The following is a 26,955-nucleotide window of genomic DNA, read 5'->3' on the forward strand; positions in this document are numbered from 1 at the left end:
TTTGGGTTTTGGGATATTAGTTTAACTTGCTGCCTTGGCAGTCGTGTCAAACAAGTACTTCAGTGTCTTGTACAGTGTACAACGTACTAGTATTCTTTCATCTCTGTTGCATATTGCATATATAGAGAAAAAAAAACTAAAACAAGGTTATTTTGTATTTGGTTACACTACGTTCACTGAAAGACAAGCACACTCACACACCAGCTAGCGCAGCTGCTCTCTTTGACTGTTCAAACCGTGTGTGGCTTGTTTTTAACATGAACAGCTGACATATAAGTGAACCGATGAATCGGCAGTCGGCTGTTGCAGTGAACCGAGAGTTGGATTCCTCGTCACATATCCCTCTGGAAAATAATTCAAAGGTTGAACTTTCTACATGATGCCTCTAGGACCCTATATTAATATGGTTTGACAGTTGGAAATGTTGCATCAGAAGTTCAATAGGCCGCAGAGAAGTGATCTGTTTCCTTTTGCCCTGAAACACCAGTCTCAAGACAGTCAGCAGATCTCGTTGCTCAGAGAACTTTTACATAAACAGAGAAAAGCTCATACACACACACACACACACACACACACACACACACACACACACACACGCACACACGCACACACATACACGCACACACACACACACACACACACACACTTCTCCATGAATGGCACAGGTATTATTATATTCACTTAAACTGTCCGTTGTGATCATTTTAAATGCCAATACTGGTACTTATGTCATATTGTACTTGTGTTAATAATTTACAACATTTGATTATCAAAATATATAAACCAATGCAAAATTAATTACATGTTGAGCATCAGCTCAGCAATACAAGTAGACTTGTTCCGCCAACATTTACATAACTGGAAGCGCAGAATATTATCAAAGCTGCCTTTAACAGCTTTTATTATAAGAGGACTGGAATTGTTTGTAACTTATTGTCGAGTACAGTTGACAGTTGACCCGAGTGATCACTGCCCTCCTCTGGTGACAGTGAGGTACTACAGCACTACGTTATATTGCCGGCTGACTGATGGCTGCTTAAATTTAAAACCATATTTTAGACCGGCACAGTCTGAATGACAGACTCAAACATGATTTACCCTCGTTGATGTACTGTTGTAGACACTGTTTTTTTTTTTATGTCAGCTTCACTGTTTTATTTTAATCAAGGGGAACCCAAAGGGGACCTTTGCATTGGTGTTGCCTTCTGAGGATACTTATTTAATAGCCCATGTACCCGTTTTACTGTGGTATCGCAGTAATTTAGGATCGTTGAGTTTTACATTCTTTCGTTAGTCCAAACAGATCACTATCTGTACTTAGAAACATTGCCCTGCTGCAGTCACTTAAACAGGATGATACTTAGCTCAAGATTGTTCCTCTCAAGTAGGAGGGAAATCTTCCTAAACGGCAAAAAAAAAACCAAAAATATTTTCATATTTCTAGCATACCCGGGAGATTTCATTTTCAGAACAAACTTATTTAATTGACACTCGTTATTCTTGTAATTAACCAATTATTCGCCGATTATAATATAAGATTTGAAAACTGGACTGGACAAAAGGTATTTAGGTGACGTGAAACTATAATAACGAGCTTCTCTGAAAGAGCATGACGTCTCTTTTTTTTTTTTGCATCTGATGTTGATGTGTTTCACTGTGATTACAACATACTTCCATCCCAGCTGCCCTCCCTTCACTCCATTGGTCCGCCGCTAAACATAGTCACACTATTGGTGAATAGAAAGTAAAAAAAAAACAACAACAACAACACACCTTTCTCATTCATATTAATGAACCGGCTGCAGTTTGTATTATTAAATGGCCCGAAACACAAATAAGCGTCATATCGTAGTAAATGTAAGTGGAAGTGAAAGTCAGATTATTTGCGACCGACGTTATCTGTCGTGCGGCCGGTGTGTGTGTGTGTGTGTGTGTGTGTGTGTGTGTGTGTGTTTTTTTTGCTCAGTAACGTTAAGCGCGCAGTCTGCGGCGCGTCGCTGGTGTGTGCGTGTGTTCGTCCGTCATCACAACAACAAATTTTGAAACAGCCTGAAATTTAGCGCTGCAAAGTTGGCTTAAAAAAACAACAACAACAACAACAACAACAACAACAAAAATGGCATCGATAGCAGCGCAGCACGAGCCAGGCATAAGCCCGGGCTCCGTGCCGCTGGCTGACGCTTTGGTACCGGCGAGTATATTTGCCCCCGGGTGCGGGGACGACGTCGGGGACGAGTGCTTCGACGACGGCGACACGATCAACGGCGAGCCCGAGGACCGCGGCATCGACTTCACCAGCAAGGTAAAAGCTTTTAAGGCCCGGATGCCCGTGCGGCGCCGCCGCGCCAAACTGCGAATGAATGAATGAAATTGTGTACATTTTTTATTGCACGTAGCTATTTAACGATCACAAATCGTACCCCCGGCACGGCACGGCACGGCACGGCACGCGTGGCTGATTTTCTGGACTCGCGGGTTGCTTTTCGCTGACGTTAAATGAAACGGGTAGCTTAGCTGCGGCTAACGCTAGCTCCAGCTGATTGCCTGCGCTTATATGTCCGAGGTGCGCGGAAAGCACTTCGCGCCGCATGGCTGAAACGTATAAATGGCTTTTTGGACGGCGCGATGACGGTACTGTTCAAAGCAAAAGACGGGGCGACAACAAATGGCTCCTGTCAAACCCCAAAATATTGACTTTGGCGCGGCGCGTTTAACCTCCGTAAACACACACACACACACACACACACACACACACACACACACACACACACACACACAGGGCTGTTGAAGCACAACAACAACAACAACAACGTTGTCAGGTTATCCTGCTGAGCAAGTTGTACACACGAGCACTAAAGGCTGCGGATCTTCTTTTGATCAATTCAAAGTTGCCGTGTAGAAGTGCAACTTGTGAAATGACTCAAGAGTTATTTGATGACGATGATGAAGTGATCCTACTTGTTTGAATGCGAGACTTAACAGGCGGTCAGGTTCGTGCCTGCGAGAGTCCAATGACACATTACAGCGGAGTAATTGGTCCCGTAAACAGATTGCACAGGGTTGCATCATGGATGCAGTCCCTTCTTTACTTGTGGCTCCGGACAATGCCATCGATCTGATGTGCTTATGTGGTAACTTTTTTTTTTTTTTTTTTTTATCAATAAACCAATACTTTGATGTACTTGGATCGATGTTCTTTTTAGGACCCCTTTTGTAGTCATTACGTCACGATGTGTTTCTGTAGTACTGTCACAAGTTTTAACATCTGCTGTCGTAGTAACAGCCGCCGCCGGTAACCAGATTTTCCTGGGACACCCCTGTGCTGTTAACTTGATGGTGAAACTGAAGAAATCACAACATTAAAAGCACATTACGTTCATCATTTTAGCCTAACACTTAAATGACCAGACAGGAACTTAAACCACATTTCCACAATAGCAAGATTTGTTTGTTCCATTTAAATGCAAATTTAAAGAAATCCCAACATAAAATGCATTACCCTAAAGAAGTTTTTACTCTGGCTCTGACTGGCATTATGGGATTTTTTTTTTTTTAGGTCTATATCAGCACGGGTGTTAGTGTTGCGTTCATATGTATCCTTGAGGTGTTTCATGGGAAGGGCGACAGCTGTATTTGTATATGGAAAGCAGCTTTTGAACTTGCAATTCCCTTCAGGTTGACTTTTCTTTTTTTTTTCCCCTCATGGCCTACATTACAGTACACAAGCTGTTTTGCTTGTAATAAAACACATCCTGAATGAATGCTTATTATTCTCTGGTTCAGTCACTGTCTGCCTTGAAAGGAACTGCACCCGACGCAGTCCCGCCTGAACTTCTCACTTCCACTTCTGATGACAGCATTTTATTTGGCGAAGGGTTGTCTTTCACTACACGTGCTGTCCCGGCTCCTAAATGGCGGCACGAGCTCCCCGCCGACGTCAGGGCAGCGGAAGCTCTGCACATCTTCCGCCGCAAACTAAAAACGCACCTCTTCCCGACTTCACCTTGAACAGCAGAACTTTAGTAGCGCTTAAAATGGCACTGACTGATAGAACTTTGTAGTTTGGCTTTCTTGAAGAAAATTGTACTTTTCTTGATTCCCGTTGTTCTGGGTTTTGTACCCTCATGGTCGAAATGCACTTACTGTAAGTCGCTTTGGATAAAAGCGTCAGCTAAATGGAACGGAACATGAATCCTGAAAACAACCATCCAGTCAGTCATGATGTTCAATGTTCTCTCTCTCTCTGTGCTTTTATTCTCTTGGCCTCCCCGGAACCAAATAGCTGGCGCTTGTGAGCCCGAACGGAGAGCAGTATGACTCGTTACTACGGCAGCTACGGGACAGGATGGACGAGGGCTGTGGAGAGACGATCTACGTGGTCGGGATGGGCTCGGGTTAGGAACAGCTTTCCTCTGCAAACGACAAAAGGTTGTAAACCCTTCCCAGTCTGTGCCGGGGCAGCTCATAACAAAATCTCGTCTCCTTCCGTCCCTGTGCAGACGGCGGTGACTGGGGTCTGGACGAGAAAGATATGGAGGCCTCAGTCGCCACGGTGCACTCTATGTGTGAGCAACTGGACGCCGACCTCATCACCCTACGAGAGCGCAGCGAGGCTGCCGGTTTGGTGCGGGACTATCTGATTCGGAGGCGTGTGGGCGAGCTGGACTTCCTGGAGGTCAGGTGAGCAGGTCCCGGGGGTCGCGGTTCCAGTCTGCTGGGACGTTTCACTCGCAATACAACCGTTCCCTCGAGGCTGCCGAAGGGCTCGGGCGCCGCGCACATGTTGTCCGTCTCTTCGGCGGGCGTGTTGGAACGACGAGTGGATGACACCCGCTGTGCGGTCAATCGCCTTATCTGTAAACGTCCCGTTAGCGTCGACTTTCTCTCCATCGCGCCGAAAACATCGGATGACATGCCACTCTTGTGTCCCTCAGGGTTGCCGTGGTGGGGAATGTGGACGCCGGTAAGAGCACTCTACTGGGAGTGTTGACACACGGTGAGCTGGACAACGGCAGAGGCTTTGCCCGCCAGAAACTTTTCAGACACAAGCATGAGATGGAGAGTGGCAGGACCAGCAGTGTGGGTAACGATATCCTGGGCTTCGACCAGGAGGGACAGGTGAGGGGTGGATCGGCGCTTTCATGATGCCTCTGAAAGAACCGCAATTCTTAAAAGCATTCGTATTTCTTTTAATTTTTTTTTTTTATTGACGGCGCATATGATTGATCGTCGTGCTGCGCTGCGAGGTTCCGAAATGTGCCGAACTTCCTGGATAAAGTAGTATTATTATCTGGAAAGGTGATGCAGTTATAGCTTTACAAGAGGTTGTAGAGGATGGCATCCTGCAAAAGTCAGGTCAAGATTTGAAAGACTGCAGTGCACAAGCAAATGTAGAATATCATCCAGCGTTATACAATGGACATTTAAGTTTTTTATGTTTGTATAGTAGGCGGGTAAACCACGGTACAACCGCCTACCACATGCTCACAGGTTATGTGCCGCTGTGTGGTTTATAGTACGGCGCCTGTCTTCCCCAGGTGGTGAACAAACCGGACAGCCACGGAGGAAGCCTGGACTGGACCAAAATCTGTGAGAAGTCCTCCAAGGTCATCACCTTCATCGACTTGGCCGGCCACGAGAAGTACCTCAAGACCACCGTGTTCGGGATGACCGGACACCTTCCCGACTTCTGCATGCTCATGGTCAGAAAGGAGGGAGGGATAAAGTGTTTATAAAATATTAAAAAAAATATGAAAATATATTAAAAAAAAAAAAAATGTGTGTCTCCCTCCATTTCCAGGTGGGCAGTAATGCCGGTATCGTAGGGATGACCAAAGAGCACCTGGGCCTGGCTTTAGCTCTGAATGTGCCTGTGTTTGTAGTGGTAACCAAGATAGACATGTGTCCAGCCAACATCTTGCAAGGTCAGTCATCTGGACTCTTTTTCTTTTTTTTACTCCTTTTACTGTATTACACAATGGACCTCGTGTTGATATGTCGGCTAATATACAGTTCTGACTGCATTTCCACAAACAAAACCTTCACTTTCTAAGTTTTATGTGGCACTCTCATTGTTTGTGTCTGTGCTACAAATTGTTGCTTTTCCTCTAATAGAGACCTTGAAGCTGCTCCAGAGGTTACTGAAGTCCCCGGGCTGCAGGAAGATTCCCGTCCTGGTACAGAACAAGGACGACGTCATAGTCACAGCTTCAAACTTTAGTTCTGAGAGGTACCGAGTCTGTCCCAGCCAGGTGTAGGAGTTCAAATTAAAATGCTTGCACTGTAACCTCTGTGCGTGTGCCCCCCCTCCCCTCCCCTCCCCTCCAGGATGTGCCCCATCTTTCAGATCTCCAACGTGTCTGGAGAGAACATGGACCTGCTGAAGATGTTCCTCAACCTGCTGTCCTCCAGGACGTCCTACCGGGACGACCAGCCCGCCGAGTTTCAGATAGACGATACCTACTCCGTGCCGGTACTCTGAAGACACTCCTCCTCTCGCTTGTTGAACACAAAACCTGCCCTGCCAACTTACTCGCTAAAACCGCAGCTCATGTTCCGTTTGTGTCTCAGGGAGTGGGGACTGTAGTATCAGGGACGACTCTACGCGGGCTAATACGTCTGAACGACACCATGCTGTTGGGCCCGGATCCTCTCGGGAGCTTCATCCCCATCGCTGTCAAATCCATCCACCGCAAGAGAATGCCTGTGAAGGAGGTCAGAGGAGGCCAGACTGCCTCGTTTGCTCTCAAAAAGGTAGGAGGGGGTCGGGGGGGCAGTAGCTTTTAGTGGAAATGTTTATTACATGGGCTAATTTTCAGCCTGGCTTCTCACAGTAGCAGATGATCTACAGCAATATCTAGAAAAATGATTTTTTTTTTTTTTTTTTTTTTTTTTTTTAACGTCTTTCCACCTCGTCATCTCATCTCATCTCTGCTCCTGCCATCACGTGCCGCCTCCTGAAGATCAAGCGTTCGTCCATACGTAAAGGCATGGTGATGGTGTCCCCGAGGTTAAGCCCACAGGCAACTTGGGAGTTTGAGGCCGAGATCCTGGTGCTGCATCACCCGACTACGATATCCCCAAGATACCAGGCCATGGGTGGGTAACAGGGACACGGAGAGAGACGTGCGCGTTGTGGTTAACTTTAGCGTTGCGGGATTTAAAATCCTTAGATGTCACTCGAATAAAAGGGGACAATTTATAGTCTCACCTCCCCAGGAGTTGTAAACAGTGATGATGTTTTGATAGAAGTACAGCAGAGTCTATTCCCTGACTAATGATAATCTCACAGTCACATAATAAAGGTAAAAGGTGCATATTTTAATTGTTCCCCTTGTTACCTCGTTTTTTCCCCTCCCTCCCCCCTCGTCCCAACACACAAGTCCACTGTGGCAGCATAAGGCAGACGGCCACCATCCTGTCCATGAACAGAGACTGCTTACGGACGGGGGACAAGGCTTCAGTCCACTTCCGCTTCATCAAGACCCCCGAGTACCTGCACTGCGAGCAGAGGCTGGTGTTCAGGGAGGGACGCACCAAGGCTGTGGGGACCATCACTAAGGTAGCAAAGGCGTCTGGGAAGTTTGACAAAGCGTTTACAACCGGGATATCGTGAACGTGACGCGGCTAATCATATTTCAAGAGCTCCGATTGGCCGAAACGATTTCCGGGACAGGGTTTGCCCTACCATCACGAGGTTCAGATGCAGCACCCAAGTTGCTATGGGCGCCATCTTAACCAAATCATTGCGCAGAGCATCGAATTGGACTTGGTGGCTTTTCTCAGATCTAATCGTTGTATTTGCCCTGTTGTGGACTTCACTGGCAAGTTCTGTCTTTAGGCTTTTTGGGTGATGTTTTTGTTTTGGATCTGAACCATATTTTCCTAAAAAAAAGTGCATTAATAATAATAATGGGCAAAAAAGTGTAACATCGCACATGTTCATTGTGTCAAATTTTCTGGGGCAGTATAAGAGAATACTGGGAAGGCTCCTATCCCAAGACGGTTAGCAGCATTTACCAGGAATGCCAGTTCTCGCAGTACTACATGCTAAAGTTCAGATAGTTAGGCATTTTAACGACAGAGCGACGGCTCACGTGTTGACCTGCATTCTTTCACAGCTTTTGCAGTCCACCAACAACATGCCATCGAACTCCAAACCCCCACAAATCAAAATGCAGTCTACAAAAAAGGCGCCGCTCCGAAAAGAGGACGGCACGGTGGCAGCGGCTGGCGAAGAGGGAGCAACGATAGCACAGCCAGCCGGCGCCAACACAACACAACCGGTCAGTTGAGGAAAACAAATGTTCAAACATACTGTATTGTACAAATACCGTGTGTGCGCGCGGGTGCCAGCGCTCTTCCCGCGTTTTATTTGGATGTCCTTCCTCTTACCGAGTGCTCGCCCGAACATTACTACTACTTTCTAACTTGGTAATCTCTTGTCTTCCTCCCTTTTTTTTTTTTTTTTTTGGTCCCATGTAACATCTCACCCATCAACCAATACCCTTTGATTTGTCTCATTTCATCCACAACTCTTTACTTTGTCATCACTCCTTCACACTCTCTCTCCCTCCCCGTTGCTTGCGTGGCTGGCTTCCTAAGGGAGAGGGAGATGAGGACCCTCAAATAAAGGAGGGCAACAAAGAAAACAAGGTAACGCGTTGATTAGAAATGAAAAGGAAACCCAATTGGAGCCTGAAATGTGACGTGTAAAGCCTGGCAACCGGTCCATTTTCCAAGGAGTAAAGTTTTTTTTTTTCTGGTCTTGAGTGTTTTGTTGCAGTTTGGGCTCCTCATCAAGGGTTTTGGTTTGTCTCTTCTTCGTAGCCAAAGTCCGGAGGCGGTGGAAGGAGAAGGGGCGGCCAGAGGCACAAAGGAAAAGGCCAGAACAGCAGCAGCAGCAGCAGCACCACCACCACCAACAACAACTCAACAGCAGCGCCCTCCTCATCAGGGACAGGAAGCTGCTGAATTGCTCTCCTGCCCCTCCTCCTCTCCCCCCCCCCCCCCCCAAAAAAAACCTCCCCTCTCTATCACTCCACCAAGTGTCTTCATTCCACAAACCATGAAGGATACAGATGATTGGAGCGAGACACTCTCCTCAGTCTTACTACTCCTTGCCTTTGTACACCAGGTCATTTTAAAGTTTTCATTTTGTTTTTAAAAAGGGAACACGAAGGGGTTGCGTCTCAAACCAAAAGCATACACCTTTTTATGCATTTTAAAATGTCAGCTGCCTTTACTATTCTTGAATGGTTTGGCTGATGGGAAGTTTTTGAGGTTAGCCTCACTCAGGATGTTGATTTATTGACTTTTATGTGTATGTGAAGTCAGTTCTCTGGCTCAGTGTCGGGGGGGGGGGGGGGGGAGGGGGTGGGGGGCAGCAGGGAGGGAGGCTAAACCCAAAACAAGGGGCCAGTTCCAATACGAGCAGCTATAGGTGAAACTCCCCCATGCATTCCCTGTGTGTTCGCGATGATAAAACAGTTGTACTATTTATACTTGCATATGTAAATTAGCTGTTAGTCGTTACCGATTGGAAAGATGCCACTGCACAAAATGTATGCAAATCACAAATGAATGTAGCAGTGGGCACACGGTGATTTCAAATTCTACGTATATGGAAAATATAAGCTATTGCGTTTTCTAATTGTCAGTTATTTATTTGGCATACATGCAGAACATTTAACTCCTGGGTAGTCTCATTCCTCTCACCTAATCTCACTTGCTCTCTTAGATTCAGTAGTTCCTCTCATGCTTCCATTGTCAGTCCATTTTCAAACCCGATACCAGTAGTGTTCGTACAAATGCAGCACATACTTTGTAACTTCAGCTACTGCTAATCATTTGAAATACTGCAGTGTTACTTGTAATTCTAGTACCCCATGCGTTATGGCCTGTTGTAACATTTTAAATACACTTTGCCGCGAAAAAAAAAAAGAAAAAAAAAAAGACCATTAATAAATACACTTTACTGAACTTTCCAACGGTGCTGCTTATTCTGCATGTGCACTTTTATCCAATAGTCATTAGACAACCAGAACCTGTGACAATATTTCTCGGCTTGGGTTAATTCAGCAGTAGGAGGAAAGGCTTTTCAACACGTTTATCATGTTCTCTTCCTTCGATGTACTGTAACCGTTTCCGTGCAGCAGGTTTCAGAGTGCTGTTGTGAGGTCTTTGAGTTTCACATGTAACGTGTATAAAGTGGCAACTGTTAAGCTAGATTTTCTTTAAGTAGACTCTCCTTGGGATTTAATCTTTTGACAGTCAAGATTGTGTCATTTACACAAGATACAGTAGCTACAGTCAAGTAAACCCAGTTGGTTGTGTTTTCTGCACAAAGAGAAGTGAAATATAGCAATGAAAGTTTAAAAAAAAAAAAAACAAAAAAAAAAAATTCAATCTGCTCAGCTTGGCAGGAATAACAATCAATACAACAAAATTACTGTTAGGCTGGAAAAAAAAAAAAAAAAGTTGGATGGAAAAACTGTCCAGGTAAAAATGTAACAAGATAAACACAAGTTAAGAAATATTTCCTATGTATCGCAGAATACTCAACAGAAATACACTTTTTTTTTTTTTATGTATATGCAATTTGAAGTCAAAGCTAAAGATCAGTTTGGAAATAGTGTCAACTCGGGATCAATTGCTTCAACTTGAAAGGATACATGTAGTTACAAGCAACAAATGTGTCCATATACAAAAAAAAAAACCATTACAAAGTATAGATCATATATACTGTATATATATATTATGTAACATATATTTATGTAACACAAAACTATCTGTTTCATGTACATTATATCACACTACTGTTTCACTCCTGCTCTGAAGGTAGCACACAGACCCATAGTTTTTGTACATCACCATCTGAAAAGGCTTTACTCGGCATGTGCAACAAAAGTAATGAAATATAATGTGGAATTCAGGACGTTGAGGTAAGTAGCATTCTCCTCAAAAATAGTCGGTACGTTTACAGCTTCATGTTTAGGAATGCTCTCGTTCGGTGTTAATTAGGGGGTTTTGACAGGGTCACGTGGAATCTACAGGACCATGTTAAAACACAGTGTTTGTTATGATGATCATCTCGCATTGCGTTTAGTGTAGACACGCAGGCAGTGCAAGAGAGTAATCACTCCTACACACAGAAAAACAAAAACCCCAGTTAACTATGAGAAGCTCTATAGCCGGAGTAGCAAGTACTGAAGAAATACTTACTGTCGGGACTCACCTTGTGCTCCAGTCCCAAGGCTACACACTATTCTGTAGTACAGGAGTGTTTCACATGTATAGATGTGTACTTTTTAAGCTTGTAGTGAAACCTCCTATTCTGGGTATGAATAAAAAATAAAGTATGCACCGTAGTGTACGTACAGACATCAGCACATACAAACCAGTTTATGACGACTGAGTTTCAGTCATTGTCTTGTGTTCCCGTCGTCCGAAGCTGACGGATGATAATGGGGTCAGTGAAGCAGACAATGGTGCTGAAGTTAGGATTGACAGTCTGTAAGAAACAGGTGAGGAGACATCAAGTATACACGGACACACAGGAAAAGGGGAGGTTTCAGCCATTTCTGATGTGCGTCTAGCCGTCAATGTCCCAGCTGAAGAGGTGATGTTTCACCAACATGTCCTGCACTCCCTCTTTCAGTGGTTTCTGCTCCTTCTCCTGGGGAACACAATGGAGGGTGGTCAACTTTACCTTCGAGACAAAACCAATAACACGCCACACAGAAAAACTCCACAAAACATGTTTGCCCTTTGGACCAAACACCAATAACATGAGACTTTGTCTGATGATGCGGAAAAAAACCCCCCAGCTTAATCAGTCTGGCCAGAGGCGATTTAAAATGTCAACACACTGAAAAAGTTTTGTCAAAAGTAGGAAAAGCACAGGCGTTACTAATGACATCAACTCTGGATTTTGTCCTATTCTAATGTCCCAGGAAGTCCTGATTGAGACTGAAGCAGCCAAATAATTCATGTTATTATCTACAACTTTGTTTTTTCCCCTTCTGTGACAAATTGTCTTCCGTAACAAAAAGACCAATTGTACTAAACAGGCTAAGGCAACAAGAAGCAGAATAATTCTACGAGTCTCCTTTAAAGAAGCGTCGCCTCACTCACAAAATGTAAAGACGACCGATGAGTGTGAGCTGATGTGCGACAGGATAACAACATCTCAAATCCACAGATAAGTGAAGTAAGTCTTAACTAATGGCTATACTGCAGCGTCAACAGTCTCGTACTCTATGGGACACGTTGCCGAGACATCCCAACTAAAGAGGTGACGCTGAACCAGCACATCCATAACTTCTGCTGTCAGAATAGAGGATTTGTGAAACAGCTTACGGGAGGCTGCGATCATCTTGACTCACCTCTTTCTTGTCAGGTAGCTCACAATCTTGGGAGAGACTGAAGGCAAACTTTGATAGGACCCTGAGGAGACAAGAAGTGATCCTTATTCATTTCATTGGTCGAATCATATGTCGTCATTAAAATACGCCTTCCCCTTTAGTTGAAGTTTTGTTCTTTAAGCCTTTTACATATTAACTGATATTTTTTGAACTACTGGATTACGTGTGGCACATAAAAAGATAGCGGGTAGATAAGATGCATTACATTTAAAATGTCCTGCCATCTTCAAGAATTCAGTATTGCGTTTGTAAGCAGCTTAACCCATGTCACCATCACGGATTTGTTTGGTGTGGTGTGTGCGTGTGTGTGTGTGTGTTTATTACCTGAGCTCACACTTGATCTGTACCCATCCAGGACTGCGAAGAAATGACCACGGATGATACCACTTCTCTACAGCAGCCATGCTGGAGCACAACACCTCCAACCATAGATGCAGCACTTGCTCACTGGACAGACAAGACGTGAAGAACCAAACAGAGTGAGTATGTTTCACACATACTCACATTTTAAAAAAAGGACTGAACTCCGATAACTCGTAAACACCGACTGATTTATTTCCATTCTTTGTGTGCGCGTCAGAACTCACTTCAGCCCAACGCAGACAAGAGACCTGAACTTGACGTCCATCTGAGCGTGTGCCGAGTCGTGGCTCATGTTGACTGACTGCACCGCCTGAGAACAGCAGACAGAGGGCGCTCATGTATGTACTGCCCACTCATCTTCGTAACGACAAGATGAATTTAGAGACACTGCTCTTATTGCTGGCAGTTGGGACATATTTGCATGTCAATAAAAACGGAAAAGATCTGAAATATTTCTCATCTTTATGTTGAGCTCAAACAATTCTGAGAGTAATTGATGAGCCGTTTACTCACTCTGTACAGCAGCTCCTCTGGCGTTAGCACTTTGCCATCTTCATCTAACCTGGTAAATGCCAAAGACAATGAGTTGTTAGTTATATTATTGGACTGTGTTCAAATTTTAAAAAATCCGTTACGTTCACTTCCAAACTGGATTTCGCATCCTAACAAGACAAGGTAAGTTTCCCATTTATGTTCTGAACAGATAGTAAACGTCTCTTGATGTTTGTTTGTTTGTCTTTGTTTCCATCCACTGCAAATGAAAGTCATGTGCATCCCTGACTGCACCCGGAGGGCATGTGATTAACAAAACAGACCACAATGTGTGCGTGTGTGTGTGTGTGTGTGTGTGTGTGTGTGTGTGTGTGTGCGTGTGTGTATGTGTGTGCATGTGTTTTACCTGTAGGTTTTACACAGCACCAGTCTGGAGTAGACAGAGTTGAAGTCCCTCTCTACCTCCCTGCTGGCCGCCTGAGACAAAGAAAAAAACCACAAGATAGAATAATATGAATGATACAAACTGTGTGAAATATGATGCTATTATGAATAATAGTAATAATAATTAAAGAAACTCCTACCTCCTCTATGAATAACCAAGGGTGACAGGGCCCCCCAAGTATAGATGGTTTCTTAAGTCCGTGCTGAAAGATGGCCTTGAGAGATGGACACAGAGTTCCCCTGGCCAGGTCTGTCACTGCCTCTGTCACAGAGTCATCACCCGCTAGTGAGTACTGGGGACAGACAAGGGACCACCGGTCAATATTTAGGACACCGTGAATTAATACCGGAGGACACTGGAAGGGGCGAAGGAGGAAACGAAGATAGAAACTGACAAATAGTACGTGGCATTTAACATTGTGAAGAACTGCAGGGCAAATCAGACTATTTAATAGCACGTGGCCTCATTAAGCGGAAAACTGCATCGTACCTCTTTGCTTCTTTCATCTAGAATCTCCACAAACTTTGCTGGAAACCAACCTGTTGCCACAGAAAATGTGTGTTAAGACAGATGATAGTGAATCAGATGGCAACAGTTGATGTTTATACATAAACACACGCACCTCTGAGACCATTGAGCTCACCAACCCAACAGTGTTCATCCTTCTGTGACATGATCTGAGAGAGAAAGACGAAAACACAGTGCAATAAGAGTCAGGCGTGAGGTTGCGCGTACGAAAGGAGAAGTCGTCTTCTCTTTGGTGGGAAAGTCATGACTCACAGTGATGATGTCATTCTTTCTGAAGCCCAGCTCGTCGTCGTCATGCCGCTCAAAGTCCAGCAAAGCCTTCGCCCGTCTCCGTCGGTTACGAGACACCATGAGAAAGGTTTCGTGATCTCGCTGGTGGCTCTCCATGGAGTAGTCGGGGGTCAGGTCCTAAAAGAGGCGGGAGAGGAGATGAAGTCAAAACAGATGAAATGGACGGAGGTATCCAAAATATATTCTACAATTTGAGAGTATTCCAATCTTGAAATGGTTTCAAATCATTTGGGCTGACTTGCCAGCAGATGGAAGTATGTCTCCATAAATGATCAATTCATAATTCACAACAGTGTTTCTGTGTTGCAGCGTGTGAACTCACAGTGCTGGAGTGGCGTGGGTCCAGACAGTGGAAGTGCTCTGCAGTGCGAGTGATGGCCTCTCGCAGGGCGGCCACCAGCTCTGTCTGCTTAATGTTCTTGGACTTGAGGGCTTCTGCCTCGTCCTCCCCAAATAACAAGGAGCTCAGGGTGGACTTCCTGCGCAGAGACTGTCTCCTCACCGCCTGAACAAAAACAAACACAGGAACAATTCTTTAACTTTTCTCCTGTCTTTCATAAAAGCTTTTTCAAAATGGACACACACACACACACACACACACACACACCGATGTGTCCAAATCATGTGACTGGACATCACTTGACAAAATCGTTTGACATGTAAGCACAGAGTAACTTTACCAAGACAACAGTGACTGACCTTGTTGAGGTTGGTGTTGAGTGTCGTGTTGTTGAGCTGCGCCTGTTCATTTAGGATGTAGGCGAGGTGCTTGTGTCGGTGAGCTTCTAGAGTTTCCTGCGATAGTGAGCCTGCTAGCCTCATAGCCTCCCCGAGAACTGCAGGCCCATCTCTCAGCTGGCTCGGCAGGTCCGACAGAGTGTTAAAAATGGATGCAGAGTTCTCTGATGATACGAGCTCCTCCTCCTGGAGTCATGAAGCACATTTCATAAAGATGAATACTCGACATAAAGAGCTCATATCAAGAATAGGATGGGAATTGCTGGTGAACAGTTGGTGTGGGAATGATTTCCATCTGGAGTAGTGGATGTCTGTTGACATTAATTGCTGTAATTGCTCAGCAGCATCATCATCTTTTATCCAAAGAAAATCAAATAGGTGACTGCACACACTGAATGGCTGACATAAATTAACCTTCTCCAAAGCATCACAGCATATTATAAACTCTTTCAAGCTGTCGAGACCAACCCACCCAGACTTTACCCACTGGTTTGTGAACTGACGTTATGGAGCCTCAATTTTGGATTTTGGCCATTGTTGACTTTGCAAATGACACAATGTGACTTTTTGAAAAGATTTATTGACTTTGTAATTCATTAGATAAATTAAATTGGAGTCCATGGAGCCAGAAGGTCTTTGGAGCCAACAGCCTTCTGCATTGGCCTCACTTTTCAGACCCGGACACTACGTTCACTTTTATAAACAGTCTATGGTCGGGCTCAAGAAGTGGGTGGAGGAGTATGACTACCTTGATCTTGAGCATGCCCAGTGTGACCTGGAAGAGCACCAGTGAGCCCTGATAGAAGAGCAGATCCCAGATCCTGAGCAGCAGACGGATGTCCACCACACTGGCAAATGATGTCAGGAACCAGTGCAGTGTGATCAGCGACAACTCTGGATGTATAAAAAGAAGGGCGTTGCACACTGAATACAATGTACAGCTTATACTCGTTCGATCCATCATTCAATTCAGAAGATGTAGTTCACCAAAAAAAAAAAAAAAAAAAAAGCGTCCTTACCTATGTCATGTTCCTGCAGAAGTTGGTCAAGGGCTGGCAGGTACTGAACAATAAGTTGGCGGAGAACCCTCTGGTCCGTTTGGACGCCCAGCAGAGTAGAGGAGAAGTAGGATGGAGGAAGGAGGTCTTCGATCAGGGCACACATCATCCAGAGCGAATCCTCCTCCTCAAGAAAGAGCAGCAGACAGGAAGCCACCTACATGGATGAAGACAAAGACGTGGAGAAAAGAGACGGTGAAAAGGAGGGAAGTGACGATGGAAAAGACGAATATAAATACGATGACCGGTGCAACTACAAGTGAACAGTTTAGGAAGTGAAAGTGGGAGGGAATGTATACATGCCGAGTCAGCTGCCTGGTGTGGTGTAGTTGTTGAGGTCGGCCCTGCATGTACGTGTTCTTACCATGCCAGTGCCTTGACAGTACCCGATGTCTGGGTAGAGCCAGGCCAGGCCTCTCAGTACCCGTCTCAGCCTTGGCACCCCAACACTGGTCATAGTGTTGAAACACGCATTGGTTGGCATTGTCCGTAACAGGTCCTTCTCTATCTGAGGGACAAATGTAAAGAAGAGACCATCACATCAGTTCTTTTTTTTTATTTTATTAATTGTGAGAGATACCGCCCACTGAACAGCATTATAACATCATGGCCGTGCTTTATGGCTTTCCTAAATCTACAAACACATTAGTATATATTTTTGGACTCCATTTAGGCAAAAGTCTTTGTACTTTAATAGCAAACAAGTTGTGTTTGCGGGCACACATACGTGCACGTACACACTTGGCAAGTGATTTTACCTGTTTGGCAGTAGTGGTATCATCATTTGAGCTGTTCTTGATGATTTCTTTGTAGGAGATCTCAGAGGTCCTCTTCTTTTGCAGGGCTCCTGACAGACGCATCCATAGCTAGCAGACAGAACATCATCAAAAGGTTATTGTGTCTCCTTGGAGACAAATATCACATATAAATCCCCTTGTTGGCTGTATTTTAGCACTTAAGTAGTTCACCACAGCTGTGAAAGTCTACTCACCTGTGGCCTCATGCTGTGAGGTATTCCACCTAGCACCAGGGTACGCAGACGCTCAGAGCGTGGGAGGACGGGATCGATGAGCTCCCAGGTTAGGTCACCCACTGTGTGGTTGTGGGTGAATTCCAGGTGGGCCTGCCAGCGCAGTCTCTGCTGGGGGTCCTCACGCTGGGGTGAGCCCTCAGTGCCCTGCCAGGGCCTGGGCTCCTCACCATCTGAGGGAGGAGAGAGGAAAAAGGTCGAGGTTTAGCAGCGTTTGTCTTTCTTGCAATCACAATATCAGCTCTGGTTAGTACCATGCAACCGCTTAAATTAAGGAGGGTGAAAAAGATAGGGACTGCAATTTTAGTGCAACCAAGCTTGAAAGAGACATGAAAGGAAAGAGGAAAACTCATTTTGAGTCATAAAAACATACACGAAAGTGGCTAAATGACTAAGGCAAAACCACAAGTCCCTTAATGAAAGGCATACACAGTACTTGTGGTGTGTATGTTAACTATTTATCACTAACAATCTACATTAAAACTTTCAACAAATAGCTGAATGTCAAAAATATACTGCTGCTGGAATATATATTTTATAATTAAGCACAGAACCGGCACACAAGCCTACAAAAGAATGTTTTCATGCTAATTGGAAAAATGACTGAGATCACATGCACTCAATCTATGAGCATAATGCAGCCACTATAATTAGATATGAAGTTTTTATTTTTCTTGACCAAGATTCAAAAATTGTGCAAGTGGTAAAAAAAAAAAAAAAAAAAAAAAAAAAAAAAAAAAAAAAAAAGGAGCACAGACAAAAGTGTGTGTGTGTGTGTGTGTGTATGTGAACAGCATACCCTCAGTGTCCACCCTGAAGCCAAAGTCATCATACTGGAGTTCAAGCTGTTCTGATGGGTCTTTCTGTCGAGACAGAAATAGTAACATGAATTTCATTCGTGGACAGATGACAATGAAAGAACCTGCAGGAAATGGTTACATGTCTGCTGACAAACAACAGACCACATGATGTCACAGTGGAACGTGAAGACAAAGCTGCAGTGGCGTTTTTGTTTGTCTTTACGTTGCATCATGCTATGCACACGTGTCACAGCTTGTAAACTTATTTTCTGCTATCCTGCGAGTTGACGTGTTCAGTTTCTCGAAAGAAGGTCGTTTTGACAACGTGTTAAATCAACAGTCTTACTTGATGGTACTTGACCAAAATGTCCTGGGGCCACATGCTCGGGGTGAGAGCAGAGAAGGGCCCACCGGGGGCTGGTGTGTAGGTACCTGAGACGGAGAAAAAGGTCATATATTAGAAACGGTGAATAGAGTCAGATGCATAAAAAGCCTTACAGAGACCCCACAAGCACATTTAGAAACATCTCTTCAAATTGTGATCTTTTCGAACTCGACCGAAAATGTAGCAAGTCTGCACCTGACATGTTGTTGATAGCAGAGTGAATAGCTTCAGTGTGGAGAGACTGCAGTCACACTGGAGAAAAGCACATCAGCTGACAGCCACTCTGGAGAAAAGATAAAACAAGAGGAAAAGAACAGGTTAGCGGTACAATTTCTGGCTCGTCGTAGCAGCAAATCGATGCGTCCTTAAGAAAGACACAGAAACCCAACATTTTCCAGATGACAGTGCTCCACGCGTTTGTCAGTAAATCTCCTGACACAGCACCGCGCTCATGATAAAGGGTCTTTGTCAACCACATTGTTAATGCCGATGAGGTATTTGATTGTGGTTCTGGAGTCGTTTCAGTGGCAATCCTTTCAAGTCCTTCTGACAGTATGGTTTTCCTTCAGTTTCTTTTCTTGGTACTGAAACATAATGTATCCTATCTAAACCCAACAACCCTTACCTCTGAAAAGGAACTGCCCCTATTCCTCAAAAATTCTGCCAGTGAAGAAACCGAGTCGTCTCCAGTCCCAACATTGGTGCATCGAGGCAGTGCGTCTCCTTCTACCAATAACTTCTAGCAGATTCCGATTTTCTGCACATTTAAAGTGAGAGAGAGAGAAGATACTGAGAGACAAAGGACATTCTTGTGTCTGTACTCGAGGCCATATGACTGCTGAATCTACCAGAGGCTAATTATCTAAATAACTTTGTGTGTGTGCGCATGTCATGCGAGTACAGGTTTTGGGGCAAAATTAACAAACATTCTGTGAGAAAACAGAGAGGACATTTAACTAGAAGTCAATAACAAAGAGTCCACTCAGTACTCACATTTTTCCATCTAGTGAACAGCATTTACTCTACAAGAATTACATCTTATTGTTGAATGGGGACTCTTGTACATTCATTAGTAGTCTTTTAGTATTTTTGTAGAATTTCACCACTTGATTAATTAGAACAGCGAATACATTAATGAAAAGGCCCAACCTCCTACACCATTGTCGAGACAATTACCATAATCTCTTCTCGCTGTGGGTACAAAGCTCTAACTACTGTGCAGCTTTGCGGGGCTGTGGCTGAGGACCAGCAGTGCCCTATGTCTGCAACATTCAAATGCTGGCATGGCACCTACATTGCCTTTCGACATTACAGTAAAATGAAACCATTTCATATAACTTCAATTTAGCCAACCTGGCTGAAAGGCCTCTGAACTCGATGCACTTGGGATGATTAAGCGCCGCGTTCCAAATGACACGCTTCGCTTGGCGCACTAACAAATAGCGCTTTTACATGTTAGGACTCTTACTTGTGTAGTACTTGCATTTTGACAGGGTAGTGTTGTCTCAAACATATCTGCAGCTTTTATTACTTTACCCAGAAATGAACGGGTTCTCGTGCCCTCTATGTAACACAGTCCATTTTGTACACCGACGGCTTCTGTCCAGCAGCGGTGTGGCAGTACTTAGTGGAAAATAAACACTTTAGTGAGGTGTTCAGCAACAGCTGCAGCTTCCTCAGACACCCTCATTTGAAAATTCTGTACCTAAAGGGTCTTGTGTCTTCCTCTACGCAGCCGAGATGGCGACTGTTCAGGGTGAAAAGCGTACAGCCTTTCACACGTGGGTTTTTTTGGACCGTTTTAAGTCCAACATCTGGGTACTTGTAGCTCACTCTTTCTGCGCGGGACAGTGTGAACGCACTCAAAATACTGAGTGTTGGCACCCAAGTACGCCATTTAGAGCAAAGCAATAGACTTGTACAGCTGCAAACATGATGTGCTGCATGTCAACACACATTAAAGCTGAAAGTCGGAGTCAAAGAATGCAGCACAACGAATAAACACTAATAATGAGAGCCAAACCGCTGACATTAATCAAGCCATAGAGCAGAGGGGTCACATATTTATATTGTATATCTATTTATCACATTCGCATCAAGTGGCTCTCTACAGGTGATTGGTCCATGGCAATGACAACTCGGCAGATTTCTACAAGTCGCCCAGTTCCAGTCCATCCAGCACGAACATCATTATGCAAATGTAAAAAAAAAAACAGGTCGCCGTATAGAAAAACGTGTACAGGATCGCAGTGAGAGGGCGACACCGTTTGGAATGCAAGGACCCGCAAACTACACACAACATACACGAGTGGACACAACAGCATAACAAACCATAACCTGAAAAAGAGGCTCACCAGTGTGCAAATACCCTGCCAAAGTGATTCACTCTAGCAGCGGGCTTGCGGCATCTGAAGGGGGATTTAGGACTTAAGAGAGATGAGAAATCAATTTGAGGTCTGGAGGATGGCCAAGTGCTTTCAGGGAAGCTCTGTGTGCAGCTCAGGGGAGTCCTGGGATTTCAGAGCTACTCCCTTACAAGAACATTAACGGTTTAATCACCTGCCAAGAAAAAACGTCACAGAGCCCCCACCCCCCCAGTAAATTGTTGCACATATCGATAATCTTAATGCAAAATTCCACAGCAAAAGTAAACGCCAAGTTTGACCCGAAGGGATTCATCTTGTTAAAGTTCTGACAATTTGAAAGACTAAAACAATGAAGGCCAACCTATATTTGCTGCACTCCGTCATAGATATATGGTAGTATTGGGTGCATGTGGGCAAAATAAATTGCTGCAAGTTCAATTATGCATTAGACATTTTTTTTTTTTTTTACATTATGTTATATTCCAAATTTGACCAATATTGTTCAATCGTAAAATCAATGGTCTTAGTGAATCTTTTGTGACAAGTTCAATAGCAAAAATGTTCATGTAAAATAAAATATCAGCTGATGAATTATTATCCTAAAGTTAAAATTGCAATATTGGTGTGATAAGGCCTGTACCAACTGGCCTCTGGTGAAGATTTTTTTTTTTTCTACAACAAAACAATAAACTCACCAATCAAGGTCTTTGCCAAAAATCAACATATTATGATAGAGTATAGTTCCATAGAAATTAGCTGAGAAAATGTTTATATCTGTACATTATCACTGATTTCAAAATAATAAAAAACAAAAAAACACATGCAACTTTGTTTCATTCGTCACTACGTCCAAATAAAACCAGCGCTATTGAAGGGAGAGCAACCGCAGTACAGAAACAAATTCATTTGAATTTACAATACATGTCACCACCTCACCCAACCCTAATACACATCAGACGGTCCAGTTACATGGGGTAGCCTTCACAATAAATGAGTAATAATGGCTGAGAAAGCACCAACTGATTTTAGTTGGTGACATGATGTTTGGTGTTACATCTATAACTTGTGCAGGAAAAAAGTTATAACAGTCAGGAAGTAAACAGCACTGACGTGGTTGGAAAAAAAAAAAAAAAAACTCACTCCATTTAATACAATTACTGCTCTCGTTTGCATGGAAAAAAAAAAAAGGGAAAAAAAAGACATAATATAATTATTATATTTGTTACAGTCTTGTTCTCCCAAGGTTGCCAATTCCAGAGACACCCTGGATAAGCCAAATCACAGGACTCATCTAAACCCGTCTTTCCATCTTACTCTCAACACAAGGACACGGTTTCCGTCGTTGAGGTGTGGCTGTGCTCACCACTGTTTGCGCACGGTGTTGGAGGGTCAACAACCTGCTGCGAGGAAGGCCGTGAGCTACATCCTGTACAGACAAGGCAAGAGTGTGTGCCCGTCAAAACTCTTCCTTTTACACCAGTACAAAAAGCTCTTCGTTACCATGGACGCATATTGGATAACCATGTATCTGGAGAAGACGTGGTTTTGAAGGCACTTACAAAAGGTTAACCGTTGGATACGTTTTTTTTTTAGTTGTTTTTTTTTTAGTTTAGATCTCAAAATATTTGGATTTAGGGGTTTCAAAAATACTGGCTGCAATTCAGTGCAACTCGTCTATTCCTGTTGTGTTCAGTACGACGCGTGCGATTACAAATGAACTTAAGGTGACACAGAATGGAGGCTGCCAGAATTGTTTTGAGACTACTGGTGAGCACTCGCTTGGTTTCCTCTCATTTTGAGAGGAGTTGATTGGCTCGGTGTGTAGGACGGGGGACCAGATTAAAATGTGTACGGCTCTGAAGAATGTGCCCGCATATCTTGTTAATTATTTTTGCCGCATTAAGGGCACAGTTATGTCACTAGGGGAGCTTGACTCACTTCGTACCCTGCAGATTTTAAACACTTGCTGGCAAGGCAACCTTTTTCTAGTCAATGGCTGTTTGATGGAACAAGTTTCCCAAAGCCTCGAAGGAAATTAATGGAGCGGACAGGAATAAAACTGCTACAGAAAATTGGTGTTGGGAGCAGACTAGAATCCATTTTTATCAGATTTTGTTTTGGTTGGGATGCATTGCGCCAGGACCCACCCATTTAGTGCCAATTCATCCCCCCCCCCCTCTTATTGCATTGTTTATCGTGTCTTTGTTGTTTTGTTTGTATTGTCCAGGATGCGTGGATAAACTGTCACGTTTGTCACTTGCTGAAGACTGTTCTTGTATCTTCCATCAAGGACCGCAGTGGAAATGGCACGTGTTCTATTTTGTGTAAAGACTGACAATTTCATGGCACCCATATCCCGTGTATTTATTTTTTTTACCCCCTCATTATTATAATCAATCAATTTGTAATGCCCTGTCAATCTGCCCAACCAACCAACCCTTCCTCTTCTCACACCTCCTCCAGTTGTTCCTCACAGTAACCACAACATTGATGACTCACGTTCCCCTCTCATGCATATGCCTGCCTACACAGCCATGCATGTCTGAGCATTGCTGCTTTTTTTTTTTTTTATTATTATTTTTTTTTAGCTCCGCCAAGTTAGCTTTGGCTGAATAATGACAGGCAGCACTTCGCTCTCGTTGGCAGACTGTGTTTTTCCGTCTCCCTCTTTCTCTCACATCTATCCATTCAGTCTGAATTACAAACACTGGGCATGTGCCACTTGTGGTGAACAGGAATGTCACTTCCTCAAATCCAAGGAGATATTGGAAATCCCCTTGAAAGTAGAAGCGGAAACCTCAGTCAACAGGGAAAAGGAAAATGAGTTTTCCAACCACATGCGACATCGTCCCTGATCCTTCCGGTTTAAAGCCGTCTACGCTACCAAAAGCTATATTCTCCATAAGCAACAAGTGACTCCTCTTTGTCTGGTATTATTGTTTAAAGAACACAAAAGCATCGCAAGGCGTGTCGGTGTGCAACTTCATTGTAGGTTTTCTCTTTATCCAGACGCAGCATTAATCTGCTTTACGTATGCAATTCTTAAAACTAGTTATTTTTGTTCCAGATGGCGTGCTGAAAAGCTGACGTTGCACACACGTGATATAAACACTACATTACTTGGACGTGTTTCGGTGTTTCGCTTAGTTCTGCTTGCATAATGTACGCAAAGCATAACGTTGAACACGAGTTGAATGAACGTGACGTCAAACCACAGCTGACGTCAGGTGCAGTTAAAAGACGATAAAATAACAATCCTGTTTTTTTTTTTTTTTTTTTTTTTTCAGTAGCTGCATTTTACGTGAATGTACAAGCTACACAAAAAGGTGCTCTGAAATAATAAGCCACGTCTTAAATAAAAGTCCCGCAGACTCGGAGACCAACGTGACGTTCACGGAGTCACTCTGACTTGTCAGCTGGTAGCCTCATAAGCTACGTGTAGCTTTTAGCTAACAGGTATCCACAGCCTACTCGCGTTAACTTACCGTGACATTATTCTAGTAAAGGCACGGAGTTTACGGTTTATGGCGGACGTGCCTCTTGTCGTCGGAAACGGGAAAGCAGCATATGCTTATACCGTCGTTCGCCTCGTATTTATGATTTCCCGACGTTGTGCACCTGCTAGCGGCGACGTGTATCTCCCACGTATCCCTACGCCCCTTAAAAAGGTTTTCCCTGTTTCTTTCCTATCATTGGGAAGTAGTTCCGGACCCCGGAACTTCGGTTCTCCGTAAAATGAATATCCTTCCGCAGAGAAATCGGTGACGCAAGCACACGACGTTCAGCGTTGTTTGTTCCATTCATTCATTTATTTTTTTATTTTTTTTTCGTCTCACCTCATTCATCCCAGCCCCCCCCCAAAAAAACAACCAACTCACGATCCAGCACATTAATAATCATAATGTGAGATAAAAAAAAATTAAAAAAAAAAAAATCAAAGACGTTATAGCCAACAGCTGGTTATGGAAGTCGGAGTCGATGCTGAGAGTTTTTAATTGTGTTTTTGGTGCAATTTTGTTGTTGTTGCTGTTTTGTCTTTGAGCCAGAGACAACGTTTTTAAAATATCTCTATATACTGCCAATAAGAGGAAGGCACTGTATCACAAAGTGGTGTAGGCCTATACCAGTTGTATTCAATTATCTAACATTTCATGGAAAGGCCTTTTTTTACTTGAAAGTACATGCTCCCATAAGATTAGAATACATTATAGCCCTTTATAAGACAGGCTATCATATATAGCCACATACTATTATCAATGATAGTGCATGGAGGCTAATACTAAAGGCCTACTTTAAATTATATTGACATATTTTCTGACCTCAAAGTTTTGTCAAGTAACCATAAATATTAAATTGGCCTACTGATGAACTTCACTGATGATGGATGTTACATCACAATGCTTTTACATGATTACTCCACAAGATGTCACTCTTTTTTAGATGCATTTATTTACATCATCATGTAGTGCATCAGTTTAACATTAAGGTGATTACAGGTTCTGCTCTGAGTCTTTACTTCTTTACTCTGCATCATGCTCCAACATTTTTTTTTTAAATTATTAATCAGACTATTTCATAATATTTGTTTTGTATATTCATTCAATTTACTCCACTGTCTGGAGCATTTAAATTTTTCTTTTTACATTTTTGTAGTTTATTTTTTACTTTACTTATTTTTCACTGAATATTCATTCACTTTTGACTTCAGTTTTTGAACAGAGGTAAAGAGGTGTTCAACCAGTTTGCTTTAAAGGAATTAACACATCATTCAATATGAAGGTCTTTGCAGCTCCTTTGACACAGACGTGTAGTATTTCATCCAGTAAAAATAGTTGTTTTGTATTTTATTATAGGTCCTTCTATATTTAATGATGTAATTTAAAAAAAATGTTCCCAGTTATATAACATTAATTAATCTGTTTTGCCTTTTCAGTTGTGTAATGTATTTACTCATGTTGTTATTGGTTGAGACCAGCTACAGCATAATGAGACCAACTGTTTTTAAGACCATTTTGTTTCTGTCATTAGTGCCATATGATTACGTCTGCTGGTCTGAAAGTCCTAATTCAACACCTTCTTTAGATGGACTTAATGTTTAAATTTAAATATAACTCCATTGCATTTTTTTAAACTTGCTGAAGGTATTGTGATAGGGCCTGAAAAAGGAAAAGAAACTGTGGGAGGACCATTATTTTAATTTTGTCTGATGGCCTATTCTTCCTGCTCTCATCTTGTTTGGTTTTATTAAACAAGTTTTGATCATTTACCTCATTTGAAAAGTTTGTATTCCTTGGGTTCAATTTGACCCTGGAAAAAACCTTTTTATCTGTCAGTTGTTGACCTATCCACCGACATACATTTGCTTTGATTAATTTTATAACCTGAGCAGTGAAGGTATTGCTCTAAGGTTTTGAGTGAAAGTTCAGGAGAAGTTAGATATAAAAAACACATTTTGATGTGAGACTGTGTTGCATGAACTAGCTTATAACTTGAGCTATGCCTGTTATTTCATCAAGCTGTGTGAGCAAGCACTTCCATACACATTTCAAAGGTCAGTGGAGACAGGCTCCTTGTCTGGCTCTTAATAGTTTGGCATACCTGAGCAACTGCATTCATGTACAGTAATGAAATGGAGCATCCGATAAAAGAAACAAATTGAAGAAAATAATAAATAATTCTGTGCTGATCTCAATCTGTTATCTGACAGTTTGTTTTTGACCTTGTGTGTAATGATAGATGTCCTTCTTTTTCGGTATTCAGGACGGTTGTTCTGTTGCATACCCCACATATTTACATATTTATAAATGACTAATTATTGATGAACTCCATTTTGGTGCCTCATTGTAAAACTAAGTTATAAGCTTTTCGTTACAGAGGTATCAATAACTCAGAACACTGTCTCTCTTTTGAAATTCCTATATTTGCTGTGATTTTTCATCGGTTTTGCATCTTGTGACTGACACTCGTTTGGCTTGAGTTTCTTACGGTTTTCCACTCTTGTCTCATTGTGATCGGCTTCATCCTTAATCCTTTA

The 26,955-nt window shown here is 43.1% G+C and overlaps 2 protein-coding genes across 3 annotated transcripts; one reads left to right on the plus strand and one right to left on the minus strand.

Moving 5' to 3' along the window:
* Positions 1-1,906: 1,906 nt before the first annotated feature.
* Positions 1,907-9,981, plus strand: gtpbp1 (GTP binding protein 1). 2 transcript variants are annotated; one of them, XM_069149299.1, is made up of 14 exons: positions 1,907-2,302; positions 4,283-4,394; positions 4,500-4,680; positions 4,935-5,118; positions 5,538-5,702; positions 5,801-5,924; positions 6,115-6,229; positions 6,328-6,472; positions 6,571-6,753; positions 6,963-7,098; positions 7,383-7,561; positions 8,121-8,285; positions 8,605-8,655; positions 8,830-9,981. In XM_069149299.1, the coding sequence occupies exons 1-14, from the start codon at positions 2,117-2,119 to the stop codon at positions 8,971-8,973; spliced, it is 2,070 nt and encodes a 689-aa protein (XP_069005400.1). In that variant the 5' UTR covers positions 1,907-2,116; the 3' UTR covers positions 8,974-9,981. The 2 variants fall into 2 exon arrangements, with proteins under 2 accessions (XP_069005400.1, XP_069005401.1); XM_069149300.1 differs by lacking the exon at positions 8,605-8,655.
* A 78-nt stretch (positions 9,982-10,059) lies between these two features.
* sgsm3 (small G protein signaling modulator 3) lies at positions 10,060-24,576 on the minus strand. Its single transcript, XM_069149296.1, has 21 exons — positions 24,407-24,576; positions 18,751-18,838; positions 18,517-18,602; positions 18,170-18,233; positions 17,332-17,543; positions 17,099-17,206; positions 16,705-16,848; positions 16,302-16,497; positions 16,031-16,176; positions 15,244-15,468; positions 14,867-15,049; positions 14,506-14,661; positions 14,348-14,402; positions 14,215-14,264; positions 13,865-14,017; positions 13,687-13,757; positions 13,302-13,350; positions 13,013-13,098; positions 12,750-12,872; positions 12,387-12,447; positions 10,060-11,677 (listed from the first exon to the last, which is right to left on the minus strand). Exons 2-21 carry the CDS (start codon positions 18,755-18,757, stop codon positions 11,594-11,596), a joined length of 2,259 nt encoding a protein of 752 aa, XP_069005397.1. The 5' UTR covers positions 18,758-18,838; positions 24,407-24,576; the 3' UTR covers positions 10,060-11,593.
* Positions 24,577-26,955: the final 2,379 nt, after the last annotated feature.

The sequence above is a fragment of the Embiotoca jacksoni genome, unplaced genomic scaffold (genome assembly GCF_022577435.1).
Source record: "Embiotoca jacksoni isolate LCO1_2020_lvr unplaced genomic scaffold, fEmbJac1.0.p SCAF_15, whole genome shotgun sequence".
NCBI lineage: Eukaryota > Metazoa > Chordata > Actinopteri > Embiotocidae > Embiotoca > Embiotoca jacksoni.